At 32.7% G+C, this 24564-nt stretch overlaps 1 protein-coding gene across 1 annotated transcript; it reads right to left on the bottom strand.

The window, feature by feature from the left end:
- Positions 1 to 6471: 6471 nt before the first annotated feature.
- On the bottom strand, positions 6472 to 23894 carry LOC145252692 (CCAAT/enhancer-binding protein gamma-like). The gene is made up of 2 exons (XM_080112512.1): positions 23802 to 23894; positions 6472 to 7170 (listed from the first exon to the last, which is right to left on the bottom strand). The coding sequence occupies exon 2, from the start codon at positions 7132 to 7134 to the stop codon at positions 6730 to 6732; it is 405 nt and encodes a 134-aa protein (XP_079968638.1). The 5' UTR covers positions 7135 to 7170; positions 23802 to 23894; the 3' UTR covers positions 6472 to 6729.
- Positions 23895 to 24564: the final 670 nt, after the last annotated feature.

Here is a 24564-nt window from a genome sequence, read left to right as displayed (position 1 = left end):
TAATTTTATTAACACAAGTGTGTAAGAAAGCCTTTTACTCCAATACTTTCTTCCCTAGAATTGCAAGACTTTGGAACTTCCTTCCAGGATTCTGCTTTCCTAACTGTACTGACATGCAGAAGTTCAAGTGTAATGTGAACAAACGTCTTGCTACTCATCTCCTTTCATAATGCCCCTGCAACTTATGTCCCCGATAGTAGCCCTCTACTTCAAAGTGGCACTGTGCCTTGTTTGGGGTGAAAATTGATTAAAAAAAAAAAAAAAAATTTCAATATGCAGCATTTTTATAGAGTCACGCTGCAGTAAATAGCAACCCCTACTCAATAGGTGATTACAGTTTTGATCTTATAGAGATTTTAAGAATCTTTATAAGTAAACTTAAATTCGATAAATTGTTCATTCAACTATATAAACTTAGTATCTTCTCCAGATTGTTTTTAATATATTAATAAACAAAGATAAAGAAAAAATTGTATGATGTATGTACCTGTGACGAAACAAAAATATTGTATTCCAAAAATTATGCAAATTGATCAAGTAGTTTTATTTTTATAAAAATAATTTTTAAGTGATTAATGGAAATTTGTAGACATTATAACAAATTTGTAGACATTATAACATAAATCTCGCAAGTTTGGAATTATTGAGTTATCTTCCTTGTTTTCTTTGTTATTTATTTATTTTTTTTACATTGTTTGAAAAATGACAGTCACTCCCCAATACTCATAAAATTTGATTTCCTTATCTAAAAATAAAACTACTTGATCAATTTATATAATTTTTGGAATATGATACTTTCATTTTGTCATAAATACATCATACAGACTTTTCTTTATTTTTGTTTTTATAATATAGTGGGATTTCTGAACAAGAACCTAAGCTTGTTATGCTTTATAAATCCATTTTAAAAACTACTTTTTATATTTTAGACTCACAAATTTCATTTAATTTTACAAATTACAATTATGCTTGCTGTTCACAAGAAAAATACAAGTTTTATGATGTGGCATAAATTGAAAGCTGATGATAGCACCTAGTGAGAAACATTTTTTTTTTTTTTTTTGCTTTTCCAAACATAAATAGAAGAGGGAATTCCTTGATTGCATTTTTTGATGAAATATTTTGATGCCAATTTGTTTTGAGATTTCAATAAAAGACAAAAAAAAAAAAAAATCTCCAGTAGACAACAAGGTAGAACTTTAACATCTGTCACATCTTTTAAATACAAATACAAACATAAAATACATAAAAAAATAATCATACATTTCTCAGGCTAACATTCTCCTCAAAAGAATTATTGGTACTGCTTTTGAACCAGACAAAACTGACTGTTCAATCGGCTTTTATTGACTGTTTACATAAACATCCGGAAGATACTGACACGCTTATCCAAATTAGAAGGTGAGAAAAGCAGGCGACAAGTTAACAAGTAAATTTATTAAATCTTAAATTGAAAAGTGTCAAAAATTTCCAACAGAAAAAAAAATGATGAAAACAAAAAACAAATAATCAACAAATAACTGTTACCAAATGGAAATAAAAGTAAATTTGGGTTAGTTGAGAGTTCAAAAGCTGGATCAGTAAAAAAAAAAAGAAAAAAAAATTTTTTTGTGAAAAAACAAAAAAATTTGTAAAAGTTGTTTTATTAATTTTCTTTGTTGAAAAATAAATTTTTCACATAAATAAACACCTGATGACGGTTCTGTTTGCTTTAAATGTGGTTTTAGTTGTTTTTTTCTGTTGGAATTTTTTATTTTGATACGGATTTCTTTTCATTCGGCTGTTTATGTAATTCTGCGTCAGTAAAAGTCAATTTTGTCACAAGTCGTACAAATACTATAGAAACATGTAGTGACTAAGCAGAATTTAGTTTCTTTTTTTTACTTGCAGCAAACTTTTCACAAATCCTGCATTATTAATTTTAATAAAAATGTATCTATTGTTTAATTCTGCTCGAATAGAATGTATCTGGCTTTTAGTTTTGTCAAACCATTTATTTTTAAAAATTAAAACAAAATTGCTAACTGATTAAAAGATTTGTTCATTCATGTGAAGAGGAAAACTATATTTTGAATATTAATGTACAAAATAACAAATGTTTAGTTCCCTTCCCCTTAATTTAGATATAGATGTAGTTAAGTTGTACAATGAATTAAGGTCAATTGTATGAATTTGGTACTATAGATTTTCACAAATTTGTTAAAGTTTGTTTTTCTTCTTCTAAATAATATTTGCAGTATTCAAATACCAAACAATATATTTTATTCAAGGATTTAATAGGATTTATTTTGTTTCTAAAATGTATTCTGACAAACTGACACTGAAGTTGAATAATTAGTAAGTTTCTCTGCAAACATTAATGAAAATCAGAGTTTTATAATTATGATTTGTTCAAATAACATGCTTAAGTTGAAGTTTTGTTTGTAACATTTTAAACAATGTAAACTGCTTACTTTTTTTAAAATAAAATATCACTCGTTACCATATTAGTGTATGAATGACCACCATTGATCTGATATGATTTTAACTCAACATAGCTGATTTCATAGCCTGTGAGCATATCGATTATGCCAATCATGAACACCTTTAAACTAATAATTTGATACTATAAATTATATAAAGGGAATTTTATATCAATTCCTAATGGAAAATTTAGAGTTTAAGGAGAATAAGAGACTTTAGAAGAGAATATTTAGCAATGAAAAATGACCATTTTTACACATTTTCACAATAGCAAATAAGTATTGCTCATTGAAAATAACAATTTGAATGAATATCACACTTGCAAATTATGATTTATAAAAAACAATGATTCAATTTAACACATAAAAAAAAAAAAAAATTTTCCAATCTAATCAACCAAAATAAAATATGATTCTTTCCTTCACGTTTGGTTAAGTAAAAGTATGGGTTTCAATTGAGTTGTAAATTGAAAGAAAATAAACTACATTTTCATTATAACACGAGTCACCATTTTGTGTGATCTAAACTAATTTTACTTTCCAACCTACCAGAAATTACATTAAAAAAATAAATAAAATAAAAAAATAAACATCTTATTCAAGTTTTTAGTGAGGTGATGCAGTTTGTTATTTAAATTTAATGTAAATTCTATTATGGATAACTTGCTAATAAAAATTATCTCCATTTTTACAAAAGAACCGGGAAGAAAGTATGAAGACAAGTAACCTCTCTTTTTGTTTAGTGGAGGAGGAGGTAATTTTGTGTGATTGTCAAGAATTCCCCCCTCTCCTATGAAAAAAATCTAAAAAAAAAAAAAAAAAATCTATATGATGTACATACCTGTGACAGAAAGAAAATATCATACACCAAAAATCACAAATTGATCAAGTAGTTTTATTTTCATAAAGAAAATATTTTAAAGTTGATTTGAGTTTTTCTAATGCCTGACTTTCTCCATGTTAAGAATGGCTGCCTAAAATCTTGATTTGGAGTCATCTTCAATGTTCCTTTAGACTGTTTTCAAGATGGCATTACAAGATCATTGCTCGTAATTTAATCATATAATTTGATTTTCTTATTTAAAAATACTTGATCAATATTTTCTTTCCATCACAGGTGTGTACACCATGCAGATTTTTTTTAATGTATTTTTTCATGGGGATTGGGGATTATTCTGGACAAGCACCCATTGTTCTTGTTAAAAATCTGCCATGAGGAATCAATTCAATTTCACAGTTAAACAGCATTGTTCCATTACAAAGTAAATTAAGATGGTTATTACTCTTTTTTTAAGTCATTTAAGAAATTTAAAGCTAAAATGAATTCAAATCACTAAAAAAAATTTCATAGAAAAAATATCAATTTTATATGAAATTGAGTGTGTTAATAATAAAAAAAAAAAAAACAGAAAATAGCAGCAGTGGTGACAGCAAGCACAATAGACGGCAGTTTTAGATCAGTTAAAAGCCATGTTGCCATAACTTATATATATATATATATATATATATATATACACACACACACACACACGTACAAGACTGCCCAGTTTTTTTACACAGATAATATAAATTAATTTTTTTTTAAAGTGTGTGGGGGGGGGGGTCTAGTCAATGACTAGATATTGAGACCGGTGATAAAATGAAATAATTTTTTTTTTTGCATTACTGAAAGCAGATTAAAACTTCATGACAGGAATTGAGTTTTATCAGTTTTTATAAGTTTATAGGACATTGATTCAGCAATTCCATTGAATTCTTTGGTCCATTTCATCATGTGTGATTTTCTGTCTGGCTTTCAATAAAAATGGATTCAGTTTCATGAGATTTACATTAAACTATTATCCCCATCAATGTCTTTATTGATATTTTTTTGTTCAAGCAACAAAGCGCTTAATTTATTTTAACAGATTTGGAGTATTCACATGAAAAATTATATTCTAATTTGCTTTTAATGTTGTGGATTTTGAAAAGGATCAAAATGTTATCTGAAAGGATATTCTTTCAAAAGAAAATGAAAAACAAAAACATACATTCTGATATTTTCATTTGCACAGAAAGGTTCTAATTTCAAAATCTCCAATAAAGAATTGTTTAAGTAGAAGGAGCTGCAACTCAAATATTGTAATTAAATTTTTTCCTCTTCCATTTCCCCCATGGCTAGAAAGAATGATCAGGCACACCGAGATCAAATAGTTTCTGGCATAATAGAACATGTACAGAGCCTTATGATTTATATACGTGAAATTAAATAAATATCAGAAAAAAACAACACATGTTAATCTATATTTCGACAATGTTAATCATTTCCTCAGGTGTTCAAGACTGACCAAAAAATGATTAAATTGAAGTCTAATTGATATACTAAATAAAATATAATTGAAGTCTAATTAGATATACTAAATAAAATATAATTGAAGTCTAATTAGATATACTAAATAAAATATAATTGAAGTCTAATTGATATACTAAATAAAATATAAAATAAAAAGGTGGAATGAAACAAAAAATAAAAATGATATTCATATAATTTCACTTATAGTAGCTCTACATATGTATTGAACACTTTGTAGAAATAATAGTTTTGAGTTCAATACATTTCAACTTATTTAGTAATTTATTTATATATATATATATATATATATATATATATATATACATATACACACACACACATATTTCTGCGGAAAAATGTTTTTTTCAATTATATTTCACCTTTTATTTATACCAATATTTAATTTATGAAGCGCAATGTAATTACAGAGCATATAACAAATAAATGACAAAAGTATATATTCCAAATTTCATGATAAATTTACAATTTATTCCTTTGACCATCTTACAATTCTTGACAGCATGTTTCGTATAGCAAAATAATTCATTTAATTATTTTATCAATCAATGAATCTATTATGCCCTCAATTTCTCAGAAGAAATAACAACTATCACTTCATTAAAAAAAAATAAATGCAATTGTAATTATGCCCATATGCATTTATAAGGAATAAATTGAAAGATGGTTAACATCATGAAATTTGGAATATAGACTTTTGTTATTTATTTGTTATATATACACACACACTATATAGTACTTAGATCATGCATCAATACCTGTGATTTTGCAGAAGTATTGGAAAACTAGGCCATGGAGCTAAGGATATCAAATGTAACCATTCTTCAGTCGATGCTATGACAAACTAATGTATTAGTTTGTTGTAGTATTAATTGGAGAACGGTTACACTTGCTACTTTTAACCTCACAGATAAAATTTGGAGGGGTTTCTTGAAATTGCAGGCATCAAATGGACAACCAAGCAAATGTATAGTGCTATTTAAAATAAAAATATATGCTCTTAGATATATTTTGATCATTTCTCCCATGTTAAAAATCACAACATTACACTAATATACATATTCTCTCCCTAGACTTAATCACAGCTGAAATTCTCCATCTTTTAAAGGACAATACACCCAAGTATAGTCAATTTAACAGGGTTTCAGCACGTTCATCCTCTCTTCAGCACATGTACAATATTTTCCAATTTCCAAAATCAAAACAGACAGAAGAAAAATTACCAGTTGTATTTTACAAGTACGAAATACCAGTTGCCAATTATGTCAAGTGGAAAGTGAAATGAAAGCAAAAAGGAGGATGTTAGTATAAATAAATTAATGGACAAGACAAGATGAAGACAGAAGACAGGCGGCTACTTTTTTTTTTTTAACAATAATATTTACGGTTATTTGGGCATAAGGAGAGTCCTTATTTGCTTGCCATCTCATGAGGGCAGAGTTAGACACAAAGTGAGCTTTTAATGTGGGGGAAATCCAGTTCCTTAAAAAGGGACACTCTGGATTGGAAACAAAAATAGTCCCGTGTCAATCTTCTCATGAATAAGGACACCTCAGCCGACAAGTCATAAATTGACACTTGCTCCGAAAGATGGGGATAATGCTTGGGAGGGTGGCCTCCCAAGACCGAATGAATACTTTAATCTTAGCCAAAACAAAAGTTAAGGATAGTCTTTGAGACATTGCAAGAAGCGTAAGAACTTTTAAAGTGGAAATTTATAAATTCTTCTTCGCAGAGTGTCGACAAAGATCAGAATGTGCTGCAAAAAAATTGGTGCTGATGCAGAATATGCACTCATAATAACATACACACACATACACATACACACATGCACATACACACATGCAGACATTCTATGTTTGTATCATTTTTTATTTCTTTTTTTGTTGAGAGTAGAGAAAAAAACTTTTTTATTTTCTATCCAGTTTTGGATGGTTTGTGAGGAATAGAATACTCATGGTCAGTGTGAAGCATCTTTGTTTGCGCATGAGTATTGATACTACACTGACCTTCAGCAACGGTACTGTCGTGGGCAATGAACAAGTCCTTTAAAAGACTCAACTCTTTTGATAGAATCTGAATTCTCTGCTGCAGATCTTCATTTTCCTTACGTAGACGCATCACGCGATCAATAGTCTCTTTTGCTTTCTGCCGATTTTTGTTTCGACATTTGCGCACAGCAATATTGTTTCGGATTCGCCGTTTCTTGTATTCCTCGCTGCCATTATCCGGGTTTGGTTGTGAGTTTTTTTCACTGCCACTGTCACTTGCAGCAGGCGAATAGCTTATACTGTCAAACTGGGACGCACGTTTATTGGGCATCTTTACTTACAGAAGACTCTGACCAATGGTCAATGGCTGCAACAGAAACATAAAAAATTTATTCTTTAGAAAAAATATTTTTTTTAATTTTAAATTTATCAAGTCTTTCTCTAAATATTTGTACAAACAGCAAAATATTTTGTAAAATCTACTAGTAACGTAATAGTTTTTATGACATCAATACTAAAATTTGAATCTCACATGTCATAAGGGTTTTTAATGGATACAGGTTTATTTAATTTTAAGAATTAATATAACAAAATTTAAAAACATTACATAAATATCTTTAAAACATTTTTTTGATAATCTGCAAAAAGAATAGACATAACTGCTATTCAGTATCAGTTCAAAATAAATTATTTTTGCTTGAAAACAGAATTTCTAACAATTTTTTTGCTAATAATAAAACCACGTAAATACATTCATCATGGTTACTTTTTTATGCAAATATGGAGTAGCATATTTTTTTTCACTAAATTTTAAATATTCTTCTTCATACTTGCTATAAAGCAGTAGAAGTTTCTTTCCTAGAACTGCCTGCCTATGGAACTCTGTTCTGCTGGCCTGCTTTCCAGCAGACTACAATATGGTTATCTTCAAGTCCAATGTAAACAAGTTCTTACTGCGCCCCCACCTCCCCAATAATCCATTTCTACCCCATTTCCACCACTAACTAATAATATGCTGTTACCCCAGTGACCACTATAACTCATTAACCTTTATCCTCAAGTGGCCTTTGGGCCTTGATATATGGTAACTCCCATGTATATAAAAAAAAGGCTAGGTAAAGATAGAAATGGACATATCCAGATACTGTACCAACATGACTCAAGGAATAAGTATAAAATAATTTCAGATTAATATTTTAAAAAATAACTTTTAATCAGATGATTTTATCATGTTTTACATATAAATGCTATGTTTTTGTTTCCCTTTGCCTCTTTCATCTTTTTACTAGCATCTCCACCTACCCTCCTATACAATCTCTAATACAAAAGTGATCAAAAATATGAGTTGCGTTACTCTGCAAATAAATGATTTGGTTTTGGTTGTTTAGTTTTATGGCATATCAACCATTTCGGATTATTTAATGCTGAATTCAATAGTTTTGGAAAAAGCTTTTATGCTTCAAGTATTTCAAATCTTCAAATATGTATTCATGGTGTTTGATTTGATTTTTTTCTAGTGGAAAATTGTTCTTTTTGTTTTTAACTATAGAGAACATGATAGAGTTGTGCTAAAAAAAAAAAAAAAAAAAAAAACAATACCACAAATGTTTAGTAACTAATGTCAGAAGCTGGTCAGTTCAGATAGCCTGACCTGGTATCATCAAAGTGAATAAATTGAATATTAAAAAAAATAGTCAAAGATTTTGGAGGCCTTTTATCTTTTATATCAGAGTGACAAGAAAGTTATTGCGGATTTTAACTTTTAAATTCATATGAACATATCTTGACTCAAACAAAAATTTATTGATCAAAATGAGCATGATCATCAGAATCAACACACTTTTACGAACGCAAAACAAGTGTGTTTTTATGTCAGTCATATAAAAATCTTGTGTTCTAGTCGTGATGAAGTTTTTATGTCAGTCATATAAAAATCTTGTGTTCTAGTCGTGATGAAGTTTTTATGTCAGTCATATAAAAATCTTGTGTTCTAGTCGTGATGAAGTTTTTATGTCAGTCATATAAAAATCTTGTGTTCTAGTCGTGATGAAGTTGCTGAAGGCGTTTTTGATATCGCTTCAGTTTTTGAAGCATTTCTCACAAGTTGTTGAGATATCTTGAAAAAGTGGTAGTCAGTAGGTGAGAGATGTGGAGAGTATGACGAATGAGGCAGAATTTTGTAGCCCAATTCATTCAACTTCTGCAGGTCGGTTTAGCAATATGCAATCAGACACTGTCGTGGAGGAGAATTGGGCCTTTTCTGTTGATTAATGCTAAGTGTTGTCAAAGTTTCTGATGCATTTCATTTATTTGTTGACAGTATTTCTCCGCCACAATGGTTTCATCTGCATTCAAAAAACTTTAATGGATAAGATCAATCGCAGACCACAAAACAGTCAGCATGACTTTCTTTTAGTGCAACTCTAGCTTTGGGAAAAGTCGTAGAGTTTCGTCGGCATCTAACCACTGAGCTGAGCATTGCCAGTTGTAGTAAAGAATCCACTTTTGGATCATTCCATGTCAAATCATCCAGAAATATGGGATTTTGAAACCCATATCCCCAGATCTGGCTATAGTTTGCACTGCAGATAAACAATATAGGAACTAAGAAATCCTGAAAATTTGAGCACATAACTCCACGCAGTTCCTGATTTAGAGCATTTTTTGTTTTGGCGTTAGTCACATAATGTGACACCTGGGTGACAATTTTGTGATGTCATTTCTTTGAATATTTTCTGATTGTATGGCTCTAAAAACTCACCCAGGTAAGTTTTTGGACCCGATGAATCCAAAAATGGCATCAGATTTTCTAAAAAATTTAGCCTTATAGAGATATTAAGGGTTTGTGGATTTTTCCACATGTGCCCCAAAATCGAATAAAAAAAGGGTGTGGCTGGCATGGTAACGCATTACTTTTTTCATATATTTTTTTAGACAATAAATTGTTTCTGGATTAAAAATAGTTAAAAGTTCTTGTTTTGTTCACTCACAGTTTCTGTTGAAAATCTGGTATATTTTTGATGATAATGAAAAATATTCTCCCCCCCCCCCATTCGACGTTATAATTAATGTAGACGTGTGTTAAACTTATGTCACACCTTAATTTTGGACTAAATTTTGGAATAAGCCAGATGCTAAAAGCAAACAAGCTCAATTCCATAAGATATTTACAATAAAAATAGTTCTCACAAAGGTTTTCTCCATATATTTATCTCGCACATTCAATTTTGTCTCCACCAAAAACGGTTAAAAGTTCTTGTTTTGTTCATTCACATTGTTCGTTGAAAATAAAAACTTTTGAAAAAGTCTTGAGACATTCAAAAACTATGTACACTCATTTTCTGCCTTTTTGACTCCTTCTCTTGTGCCTTTTTCTTATACAAAACATGGCAATTTTGATAAGGGCTGTTTGTTTTAGCTAGGCCCCTCTTTGAGAGAACGTACTATTTCATACACAAAAACGAACTTGAACTATTCCCAGAAAAGTACCTTCATGGAAAGCAACCAGTTTCGATCTGTATGGGGTTTAGTCAGGGAGTGACCATTCGTGCCAAATTCCATGAATTTCATCTTCAAACAGGCATCCATTAAAAAAAGTTGAATATGTAAACATTGGTAAAAATACGTAAAAGACAAAACAGTTGCAGTGAAATGGTATTCAGAAAATAGTGGATTTCACAACTAAAGTCAGCATTCAACATTTAAATGTTGCTGTGTTCTTTATGCCACTGAAATGCAGAAATGGTTTTTTGATACTCTTGGTCAGTTATTGTGTATGTCCTTCCAATATATGTTGTTGGGGATACAACACACAGAATTTTCTTGATGGGAAAAACCATGTATCATCAATCTGCGGGCAACTATGTCTTGCATCATCCATGGAGATGCATGAACTTGACAGTTACATTACCTTCCTCTGCATTTATTTCATTCACGATACCAACCCACCAAAAGAATTATAAATACAGGTTACATATTGGATTGGTGTGATGTCAGTGATCTAAAGAATTGATGGCAAAGTGGTCATGAATATCAATATATAGTTCATCCACACTGGACAACTTATGGCCAATTTGTGATGTTGACAATGGTACAAAAAGATGACTATCTCTGGTTCCTGGCACTGGAAAACCTTGCTTCAAGTGACTTTCTCACCTTCTCCATGGTTTCTTTACTGATCGCAAAGAAACGGATGGCAGACATTTGGTAGATAGCAAGCATGGCTTTATAATCAAAGATTTGATTATTAAGAGGGCGTTGCAGTGACCGCTTAACCACATGGCGTTTTACTGAACCACCAATTTCATCACAAGGGGATTTTCCATGACTGGTGGTGAAGAAAACCCACTTGCCTTCAATACCAAAGTCCTTCTCATGCAAACATAAATTGCTGAAATTCTTTAAGTTTTTATATTGAGTCCTGCAGCCATCATTTGTTCACATGTGGTAATAAGGTCTGGATTAAGTGAACAGTCAGTGTATGTGTTTGATACACGAATGCAATGTCATGGGTTTTGTCATCGAAATAAAACGCAATGACATGTGCTTTAGCTGCTGATCAGAATCTCAGTAGTAAATCAGCACTGAGTGCAGGGTACAATATTCCTTGCTCCAATGATAACTTTGAATTTCGTCTTGTATTAAAAATTGAAAATTTTCTGCAAAGTCTCCCAGAACAAGGACCTCATTAGAACAAAGATTCTCTTTCTTTTGATTCAAGTATCTGGCTTAGCATTTTGCTAGATATGAGTGTCTAGTAAGATTATCAATGGCGTCAATCAACAGATCTTTATATTCTGAATATGTTAATGTTGCATGGCTGATTGTGTCCCATTAACTAAATGAAACTGGTCATCGGGTTCATATCATACAGCTCCTCATCCAAGAATTTCTGCAATGCCACTCTACCAGGGCAGTTTTCAGAGCGATACATACACTCTTTGTTAGAAGAATCACAAACTAACTTTGAAATCAGATCTTCGTAAGTGATGTTCCACTTCATGGCATCGATAAGAAGTTTTGCATTCTGATGTAGATCATAGAACAGAATGTGTAGATCCAGCTAAAACACACCACTTGCAACATAGTTTTTTTTTTTTTTTTTTTTTACATGGTGGTTACCATTTATCAAGGCCCAGAGGCCACTCAGGGATAAGGGTTTATTGCGTGTACAGTAATCAAGGAGATAATATCATAGTAATCGTTAGTATTGGAGATTTGATAAAGTGTCTTAAGGGGGCAGTTCATCAGGAATTTGTTTATGTTGAACTTGAAGACATCCAAGTTGTAGTCAGGTGGGAAACAGGCAAACTGAAGAGAGTTCCATAGGCGTGCACTTCTAAGAAAGAAGCTTTTTTCATGGAATTTACATTTTGATTTAGGCACAGATAAAGAGTGGGGAAAATTTTTGACAGTGGTTTCAGCTAGACAGGTGTTTATCGCGAAAGATTGGCTAGGGGGGAACCATAGATTGGAGCTCAGACGAGAACTTGCCATGGAAATAACGATAAAACTAAGACAGGCTCACAACGTCTCTTCTGTGGGAGAAAAGGGCATCCCCCACTAAGCCACAAAGTCTATTTTGCACTCTGTCAAGGCAGGATAGGCTGTTTTTAGCAGCTCCTGCCCAGATGTGGCAGCAGTACTTGGACGTACTTGGCTTTTATATAGATAGAGAATTGCATCAGCAGTGAGATACCTTCTGGAGCGGTAGAAGGATCCCACCATTTTCCCAGCAACCTTGGCAACAGATTTAATGTACGTGTTCCATTTCAGATCAGGAATAAAGGTTAAACCCAAAAGCTTGTCAAAACATGGAGCCTCTCCAAGACGAGAGCCATCCATTTCAATTGATGCCAGATGGGGATCAGAGCGTTGATGATGTAAAGATAGAAGCTTGGTTTTGGATGCATTAAAAGTGACCAGCCACCTCTTCCCCCACTGTACCATGCACTCAAGATCAGAGGAGAGAGAATCAGAGAGAACTTTGTCATTTACAGCCTTTGATGTGTTGCCATAGATGGTCGTGTCATCAGCATAGATGTCAATGAATGATTTAAGTATGTGTTTTGGGAGATCATTGATGTAGATTAGGAAGAGAGTTGGGCCCAGAATTGACCCCTGAGGGACTCCAGCATTAATACTGTGGGCCTCTGGTTTCTGTCCATCAACCACTACTCTTATGAGCCTATCAGAGAGAAATGATTTAATAATCAAGAAAACATTTCCAGTTATACCGTAGCTGGAAATCTTGTGAAGTAGGCCTTTATGCCATACTTTATCGAAGGTCTTTGATATGTCAAGAGCAATTGCCCTAGAAATGAAGCCTTTGTCCAGAGATTCACTAATCCTATGAGATATAACCGTTAGCACATCTGCTGTAGATCATGGCTGGCTGTTAGGTTTTTGTTGGAATGTTTTGGATGGTATGAATCGGTCTATGCCTACAATTAACCATTCGGTCAGGTCTGATACTATAGAGGACATCCTTTTAAAACATGGATGCAGAGGTAGATCAGATATAAATTTACAGAAGCGATCCCAGTCAGCTATAGAGTATCGCTATACAGTACGGTGGAGAGGTACATCTGAAGACTTATTACATTTCATTTTTATCTTAACTGATACAACTGAGTGGTTGGAGGATCCCGGAGGAAATAGAATGGAACATGAACATAGCTCAGGGGAAGTTGTGAGAAAAAGGTCTTGCATATTGACCAGTAGTATCGGGCACATGGGTGAGTTCGAAAACAATCTGAGTGAGGTAATAGGCAATGGCAAAATCATGACAGAACCTCATCATCTGTCTTATTTGAGTGGGTCAGCCATTCAACGTTATGGACATTGAGGTCACCGCAAATGTGAATGCCAGTTGAAGGATGAGGAAACAGGATGTGGTCAATTTTCTCAGATATACTCTTAAAGATAGTAATTCTGCTGTTGTGGGGCGATACAGGGCAAATATAAATGCGGTGGTGTAAGCAAGTGCAACCCGGAAGCACATATAAGGTAAATTAGGGTCTTCTCTGGAGATATCCTTACCACACGGAAAGCCATCTTTAATGTAGGCACATATTACATGCCCATGGTGATCTTGGTGTCAGATTTAGATGTTAAGTTAGAGTGTCCTTTAATTATGAACTCATCTAGGGAAGTGATCGGCCCTATGCCAGTTTCGCTTAGGAAGAATATGTCTGGTTTTGTCTCCTGTAATTGGGTTTCAACCTCTGGAAGGTTGGAATGCAGACCCCTGATGTTGGAGAAGCAGACATGGTAGTAAGGGTCTATGTTGGAGGATGGGGTTGTAGGTTTATTCGTGTTTTTTTTTCTGGAGATATTTCATGTTGAGGTTTTGGGATTAGTGGAACAGGTCGACAGACTTGGTTAGAGCAGGTCAGAGAGGGAAAGTAAGAGAGAAAAAGACAGGAAACTTTTTTTTTGTAGCACATGATAAGGTAAAGCCATAACAATTACCCACTAGTATGGCATCGAGAGGTTCCACCAGAAACTACTGCATGGTCCAGAATCCATCCACCAAATGGCAATACAGCAGTCCCAGTACTTTGCACCTGCTGATAGGACAGTCTCCTTAGTGATTAATCCAAGGTTCGGGTCCCTGACTATCAGACTGGTAACGTCAACCCAGATGAAAGATTTAACTTCAGCACCCTTACTAGTGATATGGCCACAAGGATAGACATAGAAACAGAAAATTTCCGACATCTCAGGCTACTGTTCACAAAGTACTATCGACCCGGAAAGCAGCTTTTTCTTCACCCTTTGTCAGAAAAATCACTCATTGGAAATGAGGACTGAGGAACAAAAAAGGAGAAGCGAGAGTCACTGGAGCTGCCAATAACACATCCACAGAGCATTATCTACTCTCCAATTAAAAAAGAAAAAAAAACGTAAGTGGGACTTATTAATATCTAATTAATATAAGTCCATTGCTCCATTCCCAATTTAGGACGATATTTGAAAATTTGGCTTTATCTACCTTGAGTTAGAATGTTCAAGCTTCTTCTAGCTTTACTTTATAATTAAAATACGATAATGGAACTTTTATCAATTTGTGAAGTCGGCTTATTTTATATTAGTTTAGATTTGAAGAACTCATTTAAAAACTGGTTAAGAGTAATGCAGTTTGGGTTAAGTATTAAATTTAGACTAGTTAAAAATAATGTATACCGCAGAGAAAAAGACACATTTTTCTGAGTTTAGATAATAGTGCAAGTTTTAATTTGAAAAATTCTCGTTTTCATGGGTGGCTTTTTTTTTGTTTCAAATATAAGAAAACAGTATTGGCTAATAATAGCATATTTGACAAAAAAAGATTTAAAAATAAAAATAAAAAACTACAAAATAAGTACAATTAAAATTCAACTTGACATTGTGATACTTCTATTTAAAAGCAACATACAGTTCATTCAAATTACAAACTATCAAACGTTTTGTTTGTGAAAACCCTTTGCTAAATTAGTCCTTTTTGCCTGGTATTTGGCGGCTGTATTCATTATTCTCATACATTTGTATCACGTCGACTGTCTCCAGGAAAAAAGTCGAGTTAGGCTTTGACAAAATACTATTTGTCAGGTCTCTGGCAGTCTGAAGAACATACTCAGACACCTTGAAGAATTTGGAGGTGTATTCATGATATCAGAAATCAGGAGCAAGTGTCATGATTTGGATTTGATCAGGAGTTGAAGCGCTCTTTAACTTCTCTTTCATCAGATAATGTAATCGATCCAGTTCTGCTGCTTTTTCTTTGATGTTTGTTTCACTGGGCATTAATTCTGCACAGTCAGTTTGCCAACACCAACTTTATCACCATGGACATGTCACTTTTGAATGTTTCAACAGTTTGTTCTAACTTCCTTTTGACGCTATGAACATGGTTATGAGAAGCAACACTGAAGAACTACAGGGGAAACATCCATGGATACCAGTTTTGCATTCAAGTTTTTTTGTGAAGTTTTCACAGAACTCACAGGTTCGTAATCTGGATCCATTGTGTCATCAACTGTCAGACTCACATATTTCTTTGTGCACTGACAACAAAGAAAGTGACCTGGTGTTACATTATACCCTCTTGTCTTCCGATCTTTTGCCATCTACAAAGATATCGGTCGTTCACCTTTGACCTCTTGTTTGTAAAAATCCACCACAACACTTCTTTGTGGTTTTTGCTTCATCATAAACAATATTTTGTTCCATCACAAACAATATTTTGAAAATATTGTTTGTGATGGAAGCAATTAGTTGATAATTCACCTTTATTTTCTTTCAGTCCAACTCTCTACAACAACGTCTCAACAATTCCTTGCTCCAAGTCTGATAGATTCTCAAGTCCCTTGAACCGATTATAGTCAAACTTGCGACACTCAAATTGAGTTGCACACCAATGGAGCAAGCCTCATAAGTAATCCAGTTTTCTGAAGAAAGGTAAAAAAGAAAATTAGAAAATAGTTGCACTACATTTTGCTTACACACTTTTTTATAACAAGAGTTTGTCTCCAAGTACAAGATTGATTGGTTGTTTTACGGCATATCAACCCTTTTCAGGTTATTTAATGCCGAATCCAAAAATTCTGAAGAAAAATTTTTTAATAGAATATATTTGTTGTTTTCAAGTCAGTTTCTATTTAACCCATAGTTGGGATCCTAACAGATACTACCACTCTGGGTCAGAGTGGACCTGGGAGCAACGGCAATTAAAGGGTGGCTCCACACTCCCCAAAGCCCACAAGCTGGGGCCACACCACTGGATATAGTTTAAGGTCATATCCAGGACCAACCTAGTACAAGAAGTTTCTTAATTTTTGATACATAGTTCCAAAAGTGTTTTAATTAGTTTCTTAATCAAATTTCTCAAGTACTCTGGAAATGTAGTTTAAGGATATTTGTAAGGTATTTTGTATTAGTATTAGTGTAGATGTGAATATTTGGGTCTTTCTGGTACAAATACACCATCTTCACTTTTTTCACGGAGCCAATAAGGTAATGTAGGATTTGTTTCTTAACTCTCGCAAAACCATGTGTTTTTTCTGGAATGCAGTGGGGGGGGGGGTAAACTTGACCCAGAATTTAAAACTGTATATAACTCCCATGAAAAACAAGAAATTATTTCTCCTTAGCCTTCTTAGATCACATATCAACAAAAAAAATTAGCCGTGCTTTGCATTTTGTTGATGTGCAGTGACTTCAAGAAGTATGGCCAAGTCAAGAAATTTTGTGATTATTTTTTAGAAAAATGCTGATTTTCAGGAAAACTGATTATTTTTCGTCAAGTTTTGCTGCTATGATCAACATTTTTAGGTTTTCAGATAGATTCCACATAGTTTTGAGTATCCCATTATGAAAAGCAATAACATTTTGTATTTGATCCCTTTAGATCACTTTTATTATTTTGGAATTTCTGAAAAATTTGATAGGGATTAGTCTCAAGGACACCCTTGGATAAAAATTATTTGGTAAATTTGATTTTTTGACACTTTATAATAGGTTAGAAATATTCAGGAAGCTATATAGAAAATCAGAGCGAAAACAATCACGTTTTCAGGAAAATGTTTAAAAAGTTGCGTCAAAATGACTGCCCATAGTCTTTTGAGGGTTAAAACGTTTCTCAAAATGTTTCTTAATCAAAATTGTTGGCTTGAGATAGTAATGCGCTACCATGTCAGCCACACCCTTTTTTTTTTTTTATTCGATTTTGGGGCACATGTGAAAAAATCCAAAACCCTTAATATCTCTATAAGACTTCGTTTTTGAGAAAATCTGATGCCATTTTTGGATTCCTTGGGTCAAAAAACTTGCCTGGATGAATTTTCAGAGCCATACGATTTTTCAATCAGAAAATATTCAAAGAAATGACATCACAAAATTGTCGCCCGGGCGTCACATTGTGACTAACGCCAAGACAAAAAATGTTCTATATCGGGAAGCGCCTGGAGTTATGTGCTCAAATTTTTAGGAAGCCCTGGATGATTTGACACAGAATAACCCTTTTCATCACAAGTCACAACCCATTCAAGAAACAGGTCATTCTTGTTGCGTAAAAGAAGGGAAAATAACACTTCATAATGGTATTTCTTTTGGGTGTCGTTCAATTCATGAGGCACCTATTTATCAAGTTTTTTGTCTTTCCAATCTCTCTCAAGTGGTTGGAAATTGTCGTATATATTATGTCTAATTCAGAAGCAAGCTCTCAAACAGTTGTGCGTGGATTGGCTTTGACTAAGGCTCTTAATTGATCATTGTCAACATCCGATGGCCGACCACTACACTTATCTTCAAGATTAATTGCCGCAACAAAATTTCTTAAACCACCATTGTGGATTCAGTAGTGGTTTCTGGGACAAACGCTTCATTGATATAGCGAACGGTTTCAGCCTAGCTTGAATTGAAATAAGAAAATTGTGCCAATTTGCTTTTTTCTTCCAATGCTCTGAAAAGACATAATTGTTTTAAAACGATTCTAATTTAAACGAGTAGATAGAGCAGAAAACGCTATTAAAAATAGTATATGAAGTAAAGGTATTATAACGAAAACTTATTTGAAAATACATCATTTGAAATCAAAATTAAAAATTCCGCAAGAACTTTCTTCTCAACCTAATATTTTACATTTGTTTACTTTTCTTGAGATCATTAGATTTAATGCTCAAGATTTTTTGGCATGATCAAAATAAAAGACATTCCTATTTGAAAGGTAAATCCAATCATTTGTAGGCAAGGCTCAAGTTACAGGAGGGTAATCTATTCTCCAGCTAACACTAAAGAATGAAGTTTTGAATCAATCTTTGCTAACAAAAGTAGCTAAGCCATTTTTTTTTTTCATTTTGTGTATCTTAACTCAAATTTATATATATATATATATATATATATATATATATATATATATATATGTGTGTGTGTGGCAATGTCAATATCACAAACCACAGTGGCAATTATAAAAATAAAACAGGATCTAATATTGCAGACTACACACTAACATCAGCTGCAAAGCTAACCTTTTAACTTTCCAAAATCATAATGTCCATTCACAAGAAAACATTCTTTGATGTTGAACTACATTATTTGAACAGATACAACAACCAAAGACAAGTGTGACTGCATATTTAACCTATCTTCAATAATATAAATGAAAGGTCTATGTGCATGTGCAGTTAAACAACAAAAGAAACACTCAAAGTTGATATATTCTTGAACAATGTTGCCTCAGATGAATAATATTTAAAATAAAAAAGTTATTTTTTGAGGATCAACTGAGCCAGGTTTCATCAAGGGCGAGCGATTTAGGGAGCATTTTCAATCTTGTGTGTTAATTTGAAAAGAAAATGATGCTTTATTTCAAAATTATTAGACACTAATAATAGATTTTATTTATCATTTCTTAACATTCTCTTTTGGAGTATTGACATTATCAAAATCAATTTTCATTAAAGGGTGAAGAAAAGGTGCTTTTAGTTATGCTCTAGAGACTTCCTCAATTTATTTTTTTCACTCCATAAAGGTGAAGGAGAAAGAGGGAGTTGAAAAGATGAAGGGAAGAGGGGAAGAAAGAGAGAAAAATAGAAATATATTACATTTTTTAGCATCTTTTTTTGGTCCCTCGACAAAAGGGTAGACCTGTAAATTCACCCTTGTCTGTTCGCACTTTTCTCAATAACTATGCCTTGGAATTTTTTGAAATTTTGCACAAACATTAAACATGATATGAGTAAAAAAATAACAGAATGGATTTTCTGGGAAAACTCTGGTTGCCCCTCCATTTTTGGGACTATTTTACCATATTTGTCCAAAATTTTCTGTGTATGTCTATTTAGCTGTTTTGCATGGTGCTGAACTCAAATTTAAATATGTTAAGGTCTTGGGGACTTTTAGGGCTAAATGGGGGGAGGGGCAAATGATGGACTCATTTATTTTTTTTGCATAGTGCAGAACTTAAATTTACATATCTTAAGGCCTAAAACTGCATCGTTTGTTCATTTCCACCAGGATTTGGCGTCCCCTGGGGACTTTTGGGGCTAAATGGGGAGGGAGAGGGCAATGCTGAACGTAGTCATTTTTTTTATGCTGCGTTCACTGTGCACTTATGGGGGACGATGCATGGTTCACTTTTTTTATTTTTAAGTAACCCGGGCAGTGTTGGTTAACCCTGCTATAAAAATTCATCCAGTTTATGTTATCACCGCTTTTCCAGCAGTACACAACATCCTTTGCTAAACACTAAAGAAAGAAAATCCCAGTCAATCTTTAGTGACAAAGGTTATTGAATCACATGTATCCTAATCCAGCACTGCTTTTGTTTATTCGTTATGCCTTTCAGGGGATCACATTTTTTTACCCATAATCACATGTCAACTTTAGAAAAATAAATTCAGTATTTAAAAAATATTAAAAAATATTCCAAACACATGGAAAAAAAAAAAGGATTTATTTATAATACCTTTTAGAACTCTCTTGAAATCTTCAAAACTATATAATTCTAGTTGTATCAACTCTGCAATGTCCATGATACCCTGAAGTAATTTTAGTTTCTAATTTTTTCATACATTTTTTAAACTTATTCAAAAAAAGAAATAAAATTTTAGTTGTATAGAAGACAACTTATATACAATATGAGTTTTTATTCATCTCCCTCCCATAGCAGAAAGATCAGACACAAGATTACAGAACGTGGAATTTGAAAAGCCAGTGCACTAAATTAGTGCCCTCTGACCTGTTTGGGTAGCCCCGTCAGTATTCTCTGATAGGGATGTCTCAGCAATAAACTAACTTCTTCTCAGAACAAGAAGGTAAAATCTAGGAAGGTGGACCTCCCAGAACTGCATGGACCATACACCACATATAGAAAAATGACATCCACAAAAATGGCTCAGATTGTTGGTCTGATCTTGGTATAAATTAACTCCAGAGGGTTGAGCATTATTCATCTTGCTGGGTTAGATTTTTTTGCGATAACTTAAAAATGTTGCCAGACTAATTTTTTAAATAAATTATAGCTAAGTATGTTATTAGATTGTCAATAGCACAGTACAATAATAACAAATGAAAAATTGACTAATTAGGAAAATAGTTTGATTAGTCCATTAAAATGCTATCTGGGTCAGACTTTGAAAATCTGAAAAGATAATTTCATGTTAGGAGATAAAATTTGGGCGAAAATCAGGCAAAATAGTTACAATATTTTAATGGTCGCTTTTTGCATCAGAAGATAATTATGTCCCAACTGCTGTTCTCTGACAACACTCAGCCCGAAGTCTCTGCCGTTGGTCACAACATTTTCAATGGTTCAAACATGCAGTTCATTGTCTTGAAGGAAAATTTGCAACATAATTCTCCCTACATCTTTGCCTGATTAGTGCAAACATATCGGTGGACAGTTAAGAACCTGGACAAAAACTCTCCAGGAGCATCGGTTCACAGGTGGTCGGCTTTCAATAGTAGCATTGCAATTATTTAGCAATAAAAATTTATTTGCAGATTTTAGCAAATATTATTGTGAAACCTTATTCAGGTCTGCTGAATATGAGCCATGGTTTGAGATATGATGCCGGCTCAGGAAGAAGCTGGTTAAACCCAATTCGGGTAAACACCATCGCACCAACAACACCGTTAAGTCCAACCCTTATCACTAAGATTGAACTGGTGGTAATATGGTGAAAATCTAGGAGTTGGCAACAGGATTTGTTACCCTCTCTTCTGCACATGGCAAGTAAAGACGTGTCAGACGCACAACCGGAAGTAACAACATTTCTTCTGCACTATTTCACAACTGAGTTTTAATCTATGCCCCATCCCCCACACCGTAAAACATTCACAACAAACACTCATCTAGCTACAACCACTATCAACCATTTACCTTACTCTCTATCTTTCCTAAAACTAAACGAAAATTCAGTGAGCAAAACTTTTTTCCTATAATTACCCACTTGTGGAATACAATATTGCAAGGCTGCTTCCTTACTATAACGTGGTCGATTCTCTTGTTGAGTCGTCCTCTAAAATAATCAATTCCTGCCGAATTTCCATCGTAATTACGGTATTGCCTCACTGACAACCTGACACTCTTTAACCCTTATCCTCGAGTGGCCTTTGGATATTGATAAATAAACATTTCTTTGTGTGTTCTGGGCCAAATATTCTTTAACTTCGCATGCAACCGCTGCTGAGCCTTGCTGTTATAGATGTCGGGAGGGGGGAGGGGGCACCTTCAATAACTGCGACTAAAACAATCCTGAGGTTCGATCTTGTCGTAGGATCTATGCGCAAGTTCGACTCGCCTAATAAACAACACAACAACAGTCGTTCCTATACTACACTTGAACCAGTCGTATCAGTTGTCTAATTCTTTTTTTTTTTTTTTTTTTTTTTTTTTGTAAATATGGCATTTAATAAATTTGCAAGGTGGACTAATTCACCATCACAGCTGCGTGCGAAAAAAAAAAAAGACGAAAGTAGTCGATAAAATATGGCAGTTCCTTTGGGAGCAAACTGCTTCAACTTTAAGCCCTTCCCCTTCACCCGGGCATTGCCGGGTAAATACGGCTATTTTATTTTAGATGTTTCGTTTTATATTAAAGAAGCGAAAAAACATTAATTTAACGAAATAAAAATGAAATTTTGGGAAAACGGATGTAAAATGTTGTTGACTTTTATTATCCAAACGATTTGGTTATTTCGATTGTTTTCGTTGGTTTCTCTAAAAAAAGGTACTAGTACAGAGAGTGATCCGCCCGGACGTAAATAATAACGCTATTATTTAAAAAGCCATTCTTAATATGGGGTGGGGAGGGTGTTTTGTAGCTATTCTATACTTCAACCTTACAATTGAAAAAAAAAACATAAAACTTTAATTAAACTTGGAAATACGATTTAAAAAAAATAGCGCGGATCACTCTCTGCACTAGCACCAAAAGAATAATAATTTTCCTATCGTAGATTGCAAGTTGTATTGATTGTTTCAGCTATAAACAAAACATGATTTATAAGGTTAAATCTACCAGCATGCATTTCAGTTTTTCGTAAACTTATCTTTAAAAAAATAAACAATAACCAGATAATTAGATTTTTTTGTTCGTTATAAATTGACAAAATATGACACTATAACTTTAAAGATACACACAAAGGATTTTTTGTGATCATCATAAGAAATGTTCGATGCTTAAGTATTTTGGTACCACGCTATTTTAAAATAGTTTTTTTCAGGTTAAATTCAAGTTTCACGATATCTTTTTTATTAAATTATTAGGTGGAAGCACACAGAATCACCCTCCCCTCTCCATGTTAAGAATCGCTTTCGAAATAATAACGTTGTTATTTCAGCACGGTAAAAATACATAAGTAACCAAATGTTCTTTTATTTCACTGAACAAAATAAAAATTTACAAGTATCTCAAGTTTTTAGTCTTCGTTTGCAAAACAGCTGGAATTGCAAAATTATAATGGAAATAATCGCGTAGTAAAATTATTTAATTAAACTTCTTTTTTTTTTAATAATTGGGTACTTCTACAGTTTACGAGCGGTGCTGAAATAATATTATTACTTAAAAACTCATTCTAAACATGCGTAGGGGAGTTGATAACTATTCTGTGCTTTCATCGAACAATTTAATAAACAAAACATACCGTAAAGTAACAAAGTTCGAATTTAACATGAAAATCCTATCTAAACAGTACAGTAAAACCGTTAACAAATTGGTAATTTGTTTTGTTTAATACTTAAAATATATTTTAAATCATTTCATTCAAAATTTTTCAATCATGTAAAATAAATAAAAGATCGAAAAAAAAATATTTTAAGTCTATGAAAAAAAAAATTCGTTATTTAACTTAATATAAAAATGAATGCACGTGTCCAAAAGAGAATTAATTCAATAATTCTCAATCGAATTAAAGAAACAATTAACACAAAATAAGTTGTCATATGTTAATCATATACCTATATCAATTCTAATTTCACTCTACAATCTGAACAAAAATCTCAAACCGACTCACCAATGAAAAAAAAACTCTAGAAATAGTAATTTAAGCCATGGTGAGACGAGTTGTTTACTCGCACGGATAACTCAACTTCCATTTTAACAATTCAGCACTTCATGAACGGAAAGAAAAATTTAAAAAAGTTTATTATAAATCGTTATTCAAAAATAATTATTTATTAATTAAATACAAGCTAACAAAAATAATAAACATTATTTAAAAATACTTTTTTTTAGTGACAGACTTTTTTTTTTTTTTTTTTGATAGTCATTGATAAATATTTACTGCTGGACTTATCTTCCAGTAATTTCTCCGTATTTGTTTTCTGCTCAAACAAAATCATAAATAAAAAATAAATTAAAGTTTGTTTTATTATTATTTTTTTTAATTACATTATAAAACATTATCTCTTTTTCATCAAGATTCCGGCTATAGTGGAGAAAATGTCTTCTCCACTCTTTTATCGTCGTTTAGTTAACTTGTTGACATGGCACGGCAGTTCTAAACTAGTTTAAAATAAATTACATAACATTAGAATTAGCCGGGCTGTTTCTCCACTTGTCCCGGAATAAAATTCTAATTTACTTTTAAAGTTTTAAACATTTAACTTTAATTCAATGTTGCTGGTTTCCTTTTTAGTATATTTATTTATTTTTTTTTTTTAACGAAAAATATTTTTATTGTTTTAAAATTTTAATTATACAAATATAATTTTTAACACAAAATAAAATTCGAACATTTTTCGGTAAATTTTTACTTACTTCCCACCTTTAGTCAC

The sequence above is a fragment of the Euprymna scolopes genome, chromosome 29, assembly GCF_053919585.1.
Source record: "Euprymna scolopes isolate OS-2025 chromosome 29, ASM5391958v1, whole genome shotgun sequence".
Classification (NCBI taxonomy): domain Eukaryota; kingdom Metazoa; phylum Mollusca; class Cephalopoda; order Sepiida; family Sepiolidae; genus Euprymna; species Euprymna scolopes.
Note: the sequence above shows the minus strand (reverse complement) of the source record. Positions and strands in the feature narration are given on the sequence as shown.